Source organism: Cyanistes caeruleus, chromosome Z, assembly GCF_971803275.1.
Source record: "Cyanistes caeruleus chromosome Z, bCyaCae1.hap1.1, whole genome shotgun sequence".
Classification (NCBI taxonomy): Eukaryota; Metazoa; Chordata; class Aves; order Passeriformes; family Paridae; genus Cyanistes; species Cyanistes caeruleus.
The window spans coordinates 59,838,552-59,853,307 of record NC_141732.1 but is presented as its reverse complement, the minus strand read 5'-3'; the positions used below and the strand labels follow the sequence as shown (position 1 = coordinate 59,853,307).

General features: G+C 38.9%; 1 protein-coding gene across 20 annotated transcripts in view; it reads left to right on the top strand.

The window, feature by feature from the left end:
• The window catches only part of MAST4 (microtubule associated serine/threonine kinase family member 4), a 286,733-nt gene that overhangs the window by 217,036 nt on the left and 54,941 nt on the right, over nucleotides 1-14,756 (top strand). For 13 of the 20 annotated variants that reach the window (XM_086869392.1, XM_086869389.1, XM_086869399.1 and 10 more), the window contains 2 exons: nucleotides 8,469-8,538; nucleotides 11,894-11,972. In XM_086869392.1, coding sequence (XP_086725518.1) covers nucleotides 8,469-8,538; nucleotides 11,894-11,972 — 149 coding nt within the window. Of the gene's footprint in view, nucleotides 1-8,468; nucleotides 8,539-11,145; nucleotides 11,167-11,893; nucleotides 11,973-14,756 lie in introns of all 20 variants that reach the window. The other 7 variants (XM_086869390.1, XM_086869388.1, XM_086869393.1 and 4 more) reach the window with 1 other exon arrangement.

Below are 14,756 nucleotides of genomic sequence, written 5' to 3'. Positions count from 1 at the left end.
ATATTAGGCTTTTTCTTCTGATGGATCCCACTCCTGAACTCCCTACTCTCAGGTGCTCCGTCCACCTCTGGGGAGAGCCTGCTGCTGCCCTTACTGAAAAGAGTTCCATTCAGTGCTCTTATTTAAATGGACTAGGGTCTTAATGTTCGTACCATCTTAGTTGCCAGCTATGGTCAAAGCACAACAAAGGGATAAAGACCTCCAATAACAGCTAAGTTCCATGCAACTGCTTACCCACTCTCACCATCCTCTTTCAGCTGGTAGAAAAATTAGAAAAAAAATTAAAACTCATGAGTTGAGATTAGAACAATTTAATAATTAAAACAAAAAAATTACAATATTATTATTGAAGCTAAAAATAACAATAATAAGTGTAATGAAAAGGAGAGAGTGGTGTAGAATTACACAAAGGGAGAGAGTGACACACAGTACACAAGGTCTCACCAGCTGCTGACCAATGGCCAGCCCATCCCCCAGCAGCAGTCAGCCTCTCCTGGCCAGCTCCTCGTGATTTACGTTCTGGACATGATGTTCTGTGATCAGGAGCATCCCTTTGGCCTGTTCAGGTCAGCTGTCCTGGCCATGCTCCCTCCCAGTGTCTTGTGCACGTGTTCACTGATGGGGAGTGGGAAGCTGGAAGGTCCTTGGCTAAGGGTAAGCACTGCTCAGCAGCAGCTAAAACATCAGTGTGCTACCAACATTACTCTTGTGCTGAATCCAAAGCACAGCACTGTGCCAGTGACTAAGAAGAAAATTCTATCCCAGTCAATATCAATATGCCCTTTTCCTAATTCTTGCCTATTCAAGTTGAATGGAATCAAGATTGTCACACTCTTGAAAATCCACCCAAGATCAATTTCTTCTAGTTATCATCTTAATAGTCTTTAGTGTTATCCTTGATTTTGTGTGTAGCCTAATGAGATTGTTGGCATTGCTTGGGAAATTAATTGCCCCAGAGACATCTTAAATGAATATATTCATTCTTTGTGAGAACACCCTTGGATTCCCTAACAACATTTCCCCTTTGACATTAATTCATTGCTTGTTGAGAGCAAGCCAAAGACATACTCAGTCACCTCTGTTTTCATGGCATACTTGAGGTGATTTTATTTGGACCACTAGTTTAAGCTACTTGGGGTTTTTTCCCCACAGGACCTCCCATCTTTGAGGACAGGAAAGTGCTGGGAGTCCTCTCTGTCAAATGTAGCAAAGTGAGTGAAGGTGTGTTCTGGAATCTCAAGGTGGAGCTCTCTTAGAGTACGTGCATAAGCACTCCTGCCAGTGTGCCTGTGGCTTTGCTCAAGAATATTTTCATCTTTGATATCTGCAGTGCAATCATTTGGAGGTCTGGCTCCACCTTTGGAAGCAATGTGCCATTACTTCAGATTTGCTAAAGAGCTCAGGCAGTTTACTGTTTAATCATAAACTGGATTTGAGTTAGCCAAAACTGATTGGATGTGAGTAGGATTGCTCTATTTTAGAGGACAAGCATCTTGAGAAGTATGTATGTAAGCATACTTCTTGAAGGTGCATTTTGTACCCATGTTCTTCCTTGTAGTCCTGTTTTTCATCCAGGTGCAGTCTGAACTGGAGGTATCAGCTGTTCTCTAGTTTATATAGATGTTCATTGAGGAGGACCAGTGGTGCAAGTTTAGAGTAATAATAATTGCCCCATATGAGAAAGTCTGATATAGAGATCTCAGGCTCATTAGCCCCCCTACACACACCTCTCCACCCACAGTGGAGAGAGAATAGGAGGTTTATCCTACAAGGGAGTTGTTGTTAATCTTTACACATGCAAGCTAATTTGGACAAACACTGAATACTAATATGGAATTTTTTCACAGTTAGCTTTTCCGTCCCAAGCAGATTCATGTCAGATGAGAGGGAGAGGCAGTGAGACAGCACGACACTGATGAAATAAATAGGTTGTGCAGAGTGCAAGTAGTGCATGAGTGGCACCTATCAGGGAAGGGGAAGATTTGTTTGTAAGCAGCAGGGACCATAAAAGCTCATGGGCTACACTAAAGAGTTATTAGAGCAGTAAGTAGTCCAAGGCTTGGGAGCACACAGAGAGGTGTAAGGTCTGAGTCTGAGGATAATAAATGGAACAGGAAAAAGACAGCTTGCACAGCAGATATTATATCTCTGTTACATGTGTTAATTGCTAATACACTATATGCAAGTCCATTTTCCTCTATGCAGGACATGTAGCTGCTTGCAGAAATATTTTATCTGGAAAGTCACAGTTCAGTTTGAAGCTGAAGTCTCTTGCCAAGCCTAATGCACACATGTGGAGATTACACAGTATCAGATTTCATTACATAAAGTGTTTCTGTTTCTTGGAAAAAAAGAAAACATGCTAGGTAATATCTTTAGGGTCATGATTATTAGCAACTGTCTTAGGCTAGTTGTCTGGACATCCTGTGCCTTTAGTATCTGGGCTGGAAGGTGTTAAACCTGCTGAAAAGTACTTCTGATTTTTCCATGAGCTGAATACATTGAGAATTGTGGGAAATTAAGAGCTGCAGCATTATCTTGGATGGTACCTGGTGCCCATGTCATTAATGGGCTTTTCTAGATGATGGTCTGATGGTGTCATCTGCGTCAGCACCACCCAGCCTGCAAAGTGAATGATTATAATCTCAGCAAGTCAGGGCATTCAGGTGTCCCCACCTCAGCAGTCACAGGAGCTTCTTCATGTGGGTGATACTAACCCCCTAATGATTAATAGTCACATGTGGTGCTTTTTAATTGTATCTGCTGAAGGAGTAAGATCTAGTTGTTAGGAGCAACACTGTAAATTTTACTTGTCTATATTTTAAGAATATTCCATGTGGTGCCACTGAGATGAGTAGGACAAGAATTGTAAGATAAGTAGGAAATTTTTTAAGGGTGTAAAGAGGCTTCTGCTAAAATGAGGAATATTGGAAAGTGGGAGTGGAGGTTATCCATCAGGTTTTGCTTTTGTGGCCAAACATTTTATTCTTCTCACAAGAGACATCAGCATAAAATTACTGTAACTTATACAAATTTGAAAGACTCGCAGTATGAAATAGCATTGGGGAGCTGTGTTGAAGTGAGTGAATGATTGGAATAAAAAAGCATGAAGTTAAGTTGCAATATGCAACATTTTTTACTGGAGTACCTGTAACAGAAATGTATATGATAAACTCTGAAGTCCCATATTGTAAGGAGTTTAGATAAGGATCTGACTGCATTTTCTGGATAAGATGATTCCAAGGACCAGTCTCGTGCAGCGTTGAAAATGAAATCTCAGAAGATGTATAAAGGAAGTAATTTTCAGTTTAATTTGGGAAGATTTCAGGCCCCTGTACAGGGGTTCCTGGTTAGATTTCATCTGTAATACTGCATACATTTATTGTTGTACATAATTGGGTGGGATCATGTGGGGAGAAGGGCTGATAGGATAGAATGTGAGAGATTTCTGTGTAAGACTGGAAGATACTATTTGCTTTCCTTGCAACAGAAGACTGGAAGATGGTATTGTCACCTAAACCAGTCAGAGTTGCCTTCCCCGCACCCTTCATAGAGTAGGAAGAGGAGCAGTACATGATGGCCATATATACTGGAATATAAGGTTTTAAAGAATTGTCCACCCAAGTATGGCAGGCACAAATTGCTGACTTCTTCTATAAGATTGCATAAATCTCATGGATAAAGGAGTCTAAGACCCCAAACAACTCTGTGAGGTTTTTAAATGGCTTATGGTTGTTCATGTACTTCAAGTACCACACATGGGAGAAATACCGACAAGATGTTCTCAGGAGGTCATAACAAAAAGAACTTCAATGGTAACTTTAGAATATCAAATAACCTGGGGAAAAGGTTTAGTGTAACATTCAATCAGCACAGAACACTTCTCAAAGTGTTGACTTGGCTCATTGAACTTAGCAAAAACTAAGTCTGTTTGATTTTAAGTTACTGAGAAATTCTAAGAAGAGGTAGTTAGAAGGAGAAGGTGGGAAAGGCAGAAAGGATACAGAAGAGCCCACATAGAGTAACCAACCCCAGGGTTCCAGAGATGTTCAGACAGAGCTTCCCCAAGGAGTTGGGGTCTAGACAATGTGATGACCTTGTGTTCAGCCTTAAATACCCCTGGGCTTCCCGGGCCCTTTCCCCAGGTGGGATTTCCGGTAATTTGGCTAGTCAGGAGCCGGGTTAGGGGCTCCAGAGGTGGAGTGTGGGGCATTGCCTCTGCTGTGCCAATGAGTGGCATCTCTGTTGGGCTGGGATAGAGAGGGCTGGGGGTGGACAGGGCAGGACACTGCCTCATCAGGGTAAGGTCTGACCTGCCCCTTTCCTCAGCACACATGCACTCCAGAATGCCTCAAGACATCTGTCTCTCACAATGGTATTACATGATGCAATTCCCTAAAGCAAAATTAAAGTTCAAGAAGGTTGTAAACCTATTTCTGGGATTTTTTCAGGCTTGTGTAGATCTTTCTAGGTGGACACTGGTAGAGTGCTGGCTGTTCATACTCTGCTCTCACTGTGTTAGGGCTCACTGCTTGCATCAGATAATTCTGTTTGAGAGGTGCACTTCAGTTAGCAACACTGAAGCATAGTATTCAGCAAAGCTGCTTGCAGTATATTTTAAGGTAAAGAAAGACTATGCTTGTAAATAAATGAGGCCCCATAGTGGTGTTTTTGTGGTGAAGTATGGAAATGCTAAAACCTGGGATATAAAGCAGACTTCTAAATGTCAGATTTTAAAAGAAAACCAAAGGAAAATAATACAGTGTATCAATTACTCTGACTCCAGTCACATGTAGAATTACAAAAACAGATTTACTAAAACAAAACTTTCTATTTAGTCTTGCTTTGGGTGCAGTAAATGCTTATAGAAATTTCAAATCATCTTCTACTAGTTTAAGGACAGGAGAAGAAAATCTAAGTGATAAGTTACATGCAGATAGAAATCCTGTAAAAATAGCACTCTCATTATTTAAATAGTGGCTCAAACATGTAGAGCTTTCTTGCAGATGGATTTAAGGATCATACAGACCTTTGTTGCCATAGCTAGGGAAAGTTGTTTGCTGGTTTCAGGTATAGTTAATCTAGATTTTTAAATAGCCTGAGCTCCTCACATGAGTGAACCTTGGAACCTTGGAAAGCAGCTGCAGAACTATTCAGAATGATTCTAGCTGTATGTTCTGCTGACTGATGCTTTTTGTAATGGCAACAAAGACCTGTGACTGCAGGTGGGTGATGTCTTGTGGATTGTTCAGTTCAGACACAGAGGAACATATGACCTATTGTTTATTGTATTAATGGGGCACTGATGTACTGTGGTACATTTTAAAAAAGTTTGAACTGGATTTGTCTTTGATCCATTAGGAATTTGGGATAACAATTTCCATTAATTGTCTGGTATTCCCTCTATACTAACAGAAAGTCATCGCATCTGAAACTCTTTATTTTGTAAGTAGAGAGTTATAAAAAATACATTAATAATATACAGTGACTGTAACATGCTTTTTAAAAAAGGTTTGAAACATCTTCCCTCAGTGATAAAGACACAGAATTTCTTGAAGCTGTTTGCAAAACTATCACAGTTCACAGGTACAATTTTCTTAACAATAGGTGCTTGCAAAGTGAGCTACCCCGTGTGTTGCCATGAAGCAGAGTATTGTTTGGGTACATTGATTGCCTATCTGTTGTGTCTCTCAGAGGATGCTGGAGTTAATTACCTAATGTCTGACCACCGGTCCAGTTTGCTTTGCCGGGTCAAACACTTGGGCAGTAATCTCAGTGACACAGAAATACTGTGGGACTAGAACATAGAATAATACAAGCAGATCCCAAAGAACAGTGGACTTTGACTCATCAGCAAGCACTGTGCATGTGGACAGAGAGTTAACTGGCACTGGGTTTTATTTGAAAGTCTTCTAGGTATTGACTTGCAGATGGGTGGAGGAATGCTGTGGTGGATGAGAGTTATCTGTAGGACTCTGATTCTAACCTGTCTTGCTCCTCTGGAATACTACACCTTAAACCTGTAATAGCACTATCTGTTTCTCCAGTCATTTGAGGTTTGTATTTTCATTCTCTATTTCCAGGTTTGTCTTGAGTTCTTAGGACTTCTAGATAAATCTTCAGGATTTAGTATCCAGGTATTATGTGTATGGTGTCACCAGTCTTGTTATTTTAAAAACTGATTTGCTATTGAAAGCAATGCTTGCAAGTTGATTTTCCTAGTAACAGGATCTGATGCTCTTCCTGAGTAAGACTTGGACTTCTTCAGATTTTGTCTGTAAGGAAGTGATTTATGTTGATTCTAGCAACGTAGTTTGCAGCATTGTGTCTCCACAAATTCAAATCCACACTGGTAGCTATAAAATTGCTGCATTATTTAATAATATTTTTTTCTTCTTTATTAAGTTTTTGTGTATATTTTAACTCATGGACAGTAAGGCACATCCTTGGTGTGTGTTAAAGACATGTTTATATCTATTTATAACTTTAGCTAGCAAAAAAAACCAAACTGGTTTACAAAGGCCCATATTCTGATTTGTAACTATTTCCTGTCAAAAGTTGCTTCTATCTTGCTATGTTAAGGCTAATTCTGTGCTCTTCTGCCAGAGTTCCAGGTAGCTTCTTTGTCTTTTTTACTTATCTAAATACACACACACTAAATTACAGCTGATTTCTTTCCTAGTGCACATTTGAAGTTTGTGACTTTGTTTTACCTCCACAGTATTACTTATTTAAACTTTTTTTTTAGCTTAATCTTTGTTAAACAAGCTCTGGTAGCAGAAACAGAAATCCAGTTCACTGTTAAAATGAATGAACTGTTGCTCTCAGTGATTTGGTGTTTACAGTTGATACAGGATAAGAATAAATTTTTGTTAGTTCCCAAGTCAAGACTGGAATCTGTGGCTTCAGATTCCCTCTGCTCCAGCCCATTCAGGGAACAAAAATCCTTGCCACCCTGAAATTATTGAGGCCCTCAGAAGTATATGAAGGGTAATGAAGAAGCTGGGGTCTTGTGGGGATGGAGATAATGTTGGAAGGATATAATTCTGCCATGATAGGTTAATTGTCAAAAAAAAACAACTTGGGGATATTGGCTAGTGAGAGTAGAATCCATATCTCTTGGGGCTGTGGGAAACACAGATGAGATTTAGGCACAGCTTAAAAAGCATTTTTCATCTGCTTTGAGACAGGAAAGGATTGGAGTAGTGTGCTTTTAATGTGTGTTGATCTCTGTGTTTGCTACCTAATTGCTTGATGATCGTGCTTTCCCATATAGAATTCATGTGATCTGTTATGGGCATCACTATGATAAATGCAATGTTAATTCAAACATTTGAATAGCAGTCAAGGCCACTTGAAACCCTTGAAGCACTCAATCTGTTGTGCTGGCCTTTTCATGCATAGGTAGTAAATTTCCCCTCAAAAATTTCATGCCATTTCTAGCTGGCTACATAAGAGCTATTCTTTTATCACTTGCTTTTGTTGCAGACTCATTTTTGTTCAAAAATAAAATGCTGCAACAAATGCGTGGATTTTCATGTATTACTGCTATAGCAGTTTTTAGGAAAAGTTAAAGGAAATAGTAATTGTTAGATGTATAGCAGTGCTACTTTAAATTGGATCATTTTGGCTTTGTGGTGAGGGGTTTTGTTGGGCTTTTTTGGAGAAGAGGTGGTTTGTCTTTTTTTACTTGGGGTTTGGTTTTTTTTGTGTGTGTCTGGTTATTTGGGGGTTTATTTTGTAGGTTTTTTGTTTATTTTAGAGGTCAGTTTTATTCCTTCTAAAGGAAGGAATACAGTTTCTCCTCTAACTGTGCAGGCTGAGGGGCAGAGGTGGCAGAAGCAGCTCTCAGTAGCTGTTGCCTTTCTGCATTCATGCTGGTCGACTGGAGATCAGATGTTCTAATAGGAAGGAGTAACTAACCTCAAAGTTGAAACATGTTCACAAAATGCAATTAATGATAAAAAAGTTCAGTTCAGTGTGTTTTGTCTGCTTGCTTGTTTTGGAGATAGAAAAAAAATGAGCAATGGGAAAAAAATTGGAATAAAGCCTGTGTAAATGCTGTGTAGACTTTGTATAAGGGCTAAGTCTGTTTGATAATGATTTTTCTATCCTTCAGTGTTTTGTATGATTTAAAAAAAATAAACCTTTTTTTCTGACATTAAAAACAGGTTCTTTCAAGATAATGTATTGATTTCTTCAAACATTAATTATCAAATTGTTTTGAGAATTTTCATATTAAAAGGCTAAATGAATAGTTTTCTATGAGATGCAAAATCCAGTATAAGTAAAACATGAGTTTAAATAAGGTTCTGTTTCAGAATTTATTTTCAGAGAGACTGTGAGAGAAGAAATTCTGAAATTTCTAATCTACTGGAAATGCATGCATTAATACATCTAAATGTTTTTAATGGGTTCTCTTCACCCCACCATCTAATAATAATTTTTTTGTGTATCATCTCCAACAGGAAACAGTCCCCAAGATAGCCCTAGGAATTTCTCTCCCAGTGCCTCAGCCCACTTCTCTTTTGCACGAAGGTAAGAGATTTCTTGTAGTATTCAACATGCACTTTGCATAGAGGAAATGATGTTGGATACAGATACAAAAGGTGACTGTAAATACATCTACCAGATCTGTCACTTAGAATAATAAGTATTAGCTCACTTTTGTAAACCCTTTTAAACATCAGCAGCAACAAATTGCTGAATGTGTGATGCAATGTGAGCATGTATTTTTGAATTTAGAAAAAACAGATTCATGATTTTTTTGTAATTAATCTGGTTCAGATGTTGTTGTCTTACTGAGATATGAGGAAATTTTAAATTACTTGAAGGTTTCTTCCTGTATTCTTCACCTGTCTGTGGAGGTAGGCAGAACTTACGTGTTTACCCGGGAGTTTAAATATATAAAAAATAAATACTGTATTTTGGGAGGTCAGTAAAGTAGCACACACAAATTCTCAAAAGTAAGTGCAAGGAAATAGCTTAGTGGGGTTTTTTTTTGTTGTTTTTTTTTTCTTTCTTTAAAGCTGCAAAGGAGTGAAAACTTGCATAATTTTAAAATCTGAATCTAATTAATTTGTTACGGTAGATCTTGTCTTGTGATGCTACTTTCTAAATTACCTTAAGAAAGTTGAGTATTTCTTTTGAATCCACTTCCTCTTCATAGTTTTCCTTTTGTCAGTGATACTATCTCTTCAGAGATTACATTTGTTTGTGAGCATATTTTTAGAAAGATTCATTAAATCCAGAAATAGGTTATAACGGAAAAAGCAGATGTGAAAGATAGAGCATTGCTTAGAAGTCAGGAAATAGTTTTCCTTCCCCACCCATAATCAGCAGAAAGTTTAAAACATTATACTTTTGCAAACCTTAAAATTCAGAATTAATGGAAAAAACAAACAAACAAACAAAAAGTTTGTTTTCCAGTGCTTCATTTTGACCTGTCTAGAGCCCTGTAATGAGCTTTAAATAGATTCTTCAACTGAAGGAAATTTCTCTGATTTAAAAATACCTCACCACTTCAGCAGGACTCAAAAAACATTTAGAGTCATTTTCTGTGGCAACTGATTTTGTTCTGTGTTTATATTGAAAATACTTGATGACAGTGAAGTTTAAAACTGCGTTGATACAGCTTTCTTACTAATGTGGTATGTCTGTTTTGTGGTTGTTTTCATATAAGTTGTGGTAGGATGAATTTTCATTGTAAAATTCACTGTGGTTAATGTGAGCTGACTTCCTGCCTTTCCTGTTATATTCTGTAATTTAATGGATATACAAAGGAAGGGAATGACAAGGGTGATGATAGCTGAAGGTGCAGGGGCAATGGTATAGGGATATTCCTTTTTCATACATTGCCACACAGTCAGTGAGGATACCACAAAACTGTGACTGTGAAGAAGGGAGAGAGGGGCAAAGTATATTATTTAAAGCCTCCTGTGAAGCTGCTTCCTTAAGTGTAGCCACTTCTCATCAGGCGCAGGCCATGCCTGGCAGCAGCCACAGCAATGGGAGCTGTCTCAGGGAGGTGGCCCTGTGCTGTGCTGCCAGCCGGTGGGCAGGGCTGGAGGTAGCCTTCCCCAGCACCAAAGCTGGAGGGTCACCTTCCTCTGCCCCTGTCTGGTGGGGTGATCAGTGCCCAGGAATACCTGTGCTCTGGAAGGCAGCACTTCAGCTGTATGCACCAGTCCAGCATCTACAAGCCCATGGGTAGGTGACAGACTGCACTTTCTAGAGCTGCTGGAAAGTGAGTAAAACCATACTTTAGGACAGAGGCAAGTGGTGTGTCATGAGTCCAGGGGAAAATGCTGTAGGGGCTTGGTTTCCTTTTCTCCCATAATCCCTTATGAATGCCTCCTGTTCTCCCACCTTTGCCTTCCTGATGACTTTCTGTAATAGCCCGTCTGCACCCTTGACAGCCTTTCTGTGTGATTCATGTACCCTGTTCACTGTGAATTACTCAATTAAGAAATACTTTCTCACAGATGCAGAATACATGGGTCTCACCCATGTTTAAATACTAAGTTCTTGTTTCAGTTGCAAATAGCTAAGCCAAATGAAAAGGAAACTACTTTTAGAATTGTGCTTTCATGTGGAGGTATCTCTTACATGCCTGGCTGAAGAAGAGAACGTAAATGAATTAAGAACCAGATTATGGCAGAGGTAGAAACTTTTTCCGGAATTCAGTATTTGACACAATTAGCAGTCCCTAGCACATGCTCTCTTCATATTTTAATACTAATAATATACTATAGTTGTTCCTTTTCTCACATTTTATATATACTATGTCCCAGAGTTTTGATTGTAGTTTGTGGATGAATAAATAGATATATTGGAAAGAAGCAAGGGGCTTTTTAGGCAATTTGCTTGAAGGAAGAGATCTCATAAACCTCTGCATCAATAGGTTTAAGAATCCTGATTTGACTTGACTTCAGTTCTTCAAAATTACATTTCACTTAATCTTCAGTTCTTCAGAATTTCACTTTTTTGTATCAGTGAGACTTGGGAGACGATCTTTGTTAAACGGGTCTTCAGTTCTCCTTTCTGCACTGTCATACCATTTGTTAATAAAAACTTGGCCTGTTTTGTTATTTACATATTATCTTTTTCCTTTTTTTTAACACATATGATTCAATTGTATTGCAGTCATGGGCATCGAAATGACAGGTAAATTCTACCTTCTCAAAAATCCATACACTTCTCTCATAGCTGGTTTTTAGTTTGCCACTTTGAATATTGTTTGAATATCCATGTTGTCTTTCTATAGATCACCTCAGACAATGAAGAATATAAATCGGGTTTTGGTTATAATTTGTGTATTTATTTTATTTCTTACTCTGAGTGAGCATGATTTTTTTCCTGAAGATTTGTTTTTCCTGATTTATATATGTAATATCTAACATTTGGTTTGGTTTTGTCTAATCGTTGGCCTGCTACTTTGCTGATTGGGTCTGCTGATACCACTGAAGAATGCACTACCCTTTTACATCAGTCAGACTGTGATGGTTATTCTGTGGCTCAGGGAACTGTGGTCTGCATTGTTCACATTTTTTTTTTAATTTGCTTCTCTTTAATTTTTGTGTGATGGACGTAAATGTTGTGAACTTCTTGTCCATTTCTGTTTTTATTAGATACCAGTTCTGTGGAGCTATTCATTTTCTTTGTGGTTGTTTCATCTCATAGATTTTTAACTATAAAGAAAAACACAATAAAAATAATTATCCATGGTGAATGCTTGTTTATTGTGATCCCCTGTGAAAGTATACAGTTTGTTAAAAGCCCTGTTTGTATCATGCCTTTGGGATGCAGTTTTACACAGTGATGCTTCAGCAGATGTTACTGCATTAGGGTACTGCAGTGTTCATTTGACTAATCGCTGTGTCATGACTTTCAGGACTGATGGTCGCCGCTGGTCTTTGGCTTCTCTTCCTTCTTCTGGCTATGGTACAAATACACCCAGCTCAACTGTTTCTGTAAGTATCTCTTTTACTGTGTTGATAGATGTCTTTTGCATGCTTGAGCTTCTTAAATGTAGCATGCTTCTCTTAGGAGAAGAAAATGTAGGGTTTTTTTAGGTTTGACAGACTTGGAACTAACGTGTGATAGGAAACTGCTTTACTTCTGGAAATAAAAGAAAACTTAACACAATGTGTACTAGGTTTAGGGGTGCTTTCTGGTGGTGAATAGTATTTAACTGTCCCCTTTTGATGTGTCTTACTTTAACCATATAGTAGTTAGGTATCAAGTCTTAAGTGAGGCTGCCTTGATAACAAGAAGAGAAACTGTCTGTGGCATCTGTCCTGAGTTAGACTGCTGTCTTAGGATGAACACACATTTGCCTTTCTTTTCCTTTGGCAATTGTGAGGCATGATAATAGGTTAGATACCTACCATCTGGCTGTAATCACAACAGAAGGAGTCCTTCAGGATGCATAGAAGAATAAGTTTGACTTACTAATTTTTACCTTTTGGACCAGTTGTTTCAGTGTGACTGTGGTGGTTTAAAAAAACAGCAGGGAATTAAACTTCAAATATGCCACCCCCATTTTCCCCACCGTGCTCCACTGTGAGGGGCATAAAGGGGAGAGACTATGGGTTGAGATAACAACGTATGGAACCAGCAGCTAAGGAATAAGAAATGCACAGTAGTGGCAACAATATTGATAACGAAAGTTACAAAAGAGAAGGTGCTTTACACACAAAAGGTATTCCGCACCTCAAGTCAGTTCTGTGTGGCTACTGAGACAAAGAGAAGGTGGTGTTTGCTCTCTGCAGCTTGCATTCCCTGTCCCTGAGTCTGGAAAAAGAAACAAAGAGGGGCAAATCCCCAAAAAAGCTGGACTATCCATGCCATCTGTCTGCTGCCGGCTGTGGCTGTCAGTATTTGGCTGGGCTAGGCTGGGCTCCCTCAGGCTTGCTTCTGCCACTCTTGAGCCAGCCCCCCACCATAGGTATGCATCTTGTATGCCACAGCAGTGCCTTGAATCCTGCTCCAGGACTTGGGAGCTGGCCATGGGAGAAACACCAGCATCTGCTTTGTATGTCTGCATATCTCTGTGCTGGAGAGGAACGACTGTCTCACATTACAACCCAAAGCAAAGCTGTTGGTCGCTCCTGTGATAGTCACACCTGAGAGGCTGTGGAGATAGAGTTGTAGAGAAAGCCTGCTTTGGAAATAGCAAATAGTTTACACTCTGACAGTTAGAATGTATCACTGCAGGGAAGGGCTTGGTCTGGGTTGATCCAACTATGGCTCTTCAATATTTTATCCCTTATATGCATATGAAGGGTGTTTTACCTTTTATGAATGACACATTTGACTGAATGGGTGATTTTTTAAAGCTATTTCTCTGACAATTAAAAGTTGGCTTTCTCTTCCCACTTCCAGTGGGTTTGTTTGGTTTCTTTTGTGAAACAATAACAGTTCCACATTCTATACAATGATGAAATATGACAATTCTGTGTTATGATCAATTTTTATTTTATTTTTGCCCACAAAGACTTCTGGAAGGACAATTCTATCTGTCCTAAACCATGTTGAGTAATGTAATATATCTTAAGAACTTTTCCTCTAAAGCACTAATTTTGACCTCTGCTTTCTTTTCTGTGTAGATATTACTTGTGCCAAGTAAAGTCCTTGGTTTCACATTAATTCCATAAGCAGTTTTTGTTTGGGCATGTGTGAGTACATCTTATTGGAACTAGATCAGATATGCTGTGCTCTTCACTTAAAACATATTGACATAAAGGAGTTTATATCAGATAAAAGTAATTGCCATAGAAACACCATCACTCTTGCAAGAAACAGGCTTGTGCTAGAAAGGAGATTAAAAGCTGTGTCAAAAACAGATCAAAACACAGTTTTAATTTTCTGTCCATATTCATTTCTTTGATATCTTCAAGTTTAAAATGGTAATTCTAATTCATGTACTTTTTTTCCACTTAAGTTCACTAGCTGCTGTAGACATCCTGGAATGTGGAGCAGTTTTATGTGGTATTTGCATATGCTGTCCAAACATTTATGGACTTAGATGTCTTGACTTCTGTAATGAATCATTGTTGATTTAGCCCATGATTATTTCTGACTAGAATGTATAAATATTAAAAAACTTATGTAATTTAACTGAGTAAACAGTTTCTTACTTGTGGAAATAAACCTGTTTTTCCAATGAATACATTTTAATTTTGTTGAAGAAAGGAGCATCAGCGAATTTGTGCCATAAATATCTATTGTGTTCTACCCTTAAGAGTAGGGGAGCACCCAAGATTGGTGAATACTTGTGGTCGAAAGAAATGACAGAAGTCAGATGATCCACAAAACTCTTACTGACTTTCATTTGTAGATTACACACTTGGCATAGAAATTGGTATATTAGTTTCTGACTTGCTACATAAACGCATGTAGGTTTTACATAAAGGGGTGGGGTGAGAAGAAAAGAAGAGAAGAAAAAAGGTGGGGAGGGGGTAGGAAGAGATCACCAGTCCTGGTTCCAGCGTTAGTCCAGCTGCTGGCATATCTAGGGTCCTGGGAGTGCCCAAGGATTGTGAGGGGGGTACAGTTTTACAGAGAAGCTGTTGCCACTCTGAAGGTGGGTTTCTCACTTCCTATGCAAATTAGTTATCACTCACAATCCATTCTTCAAGGTCTTTGTGGAAATGGGTCAGAAGGTTTCAGGCATCTTTGGCAGTCCCAATTCCCTCCCCTGCTCTACAGTCTGTGCCTGCTTCTCCTCATTTCTCTGTCCTGTACTGAGCTGT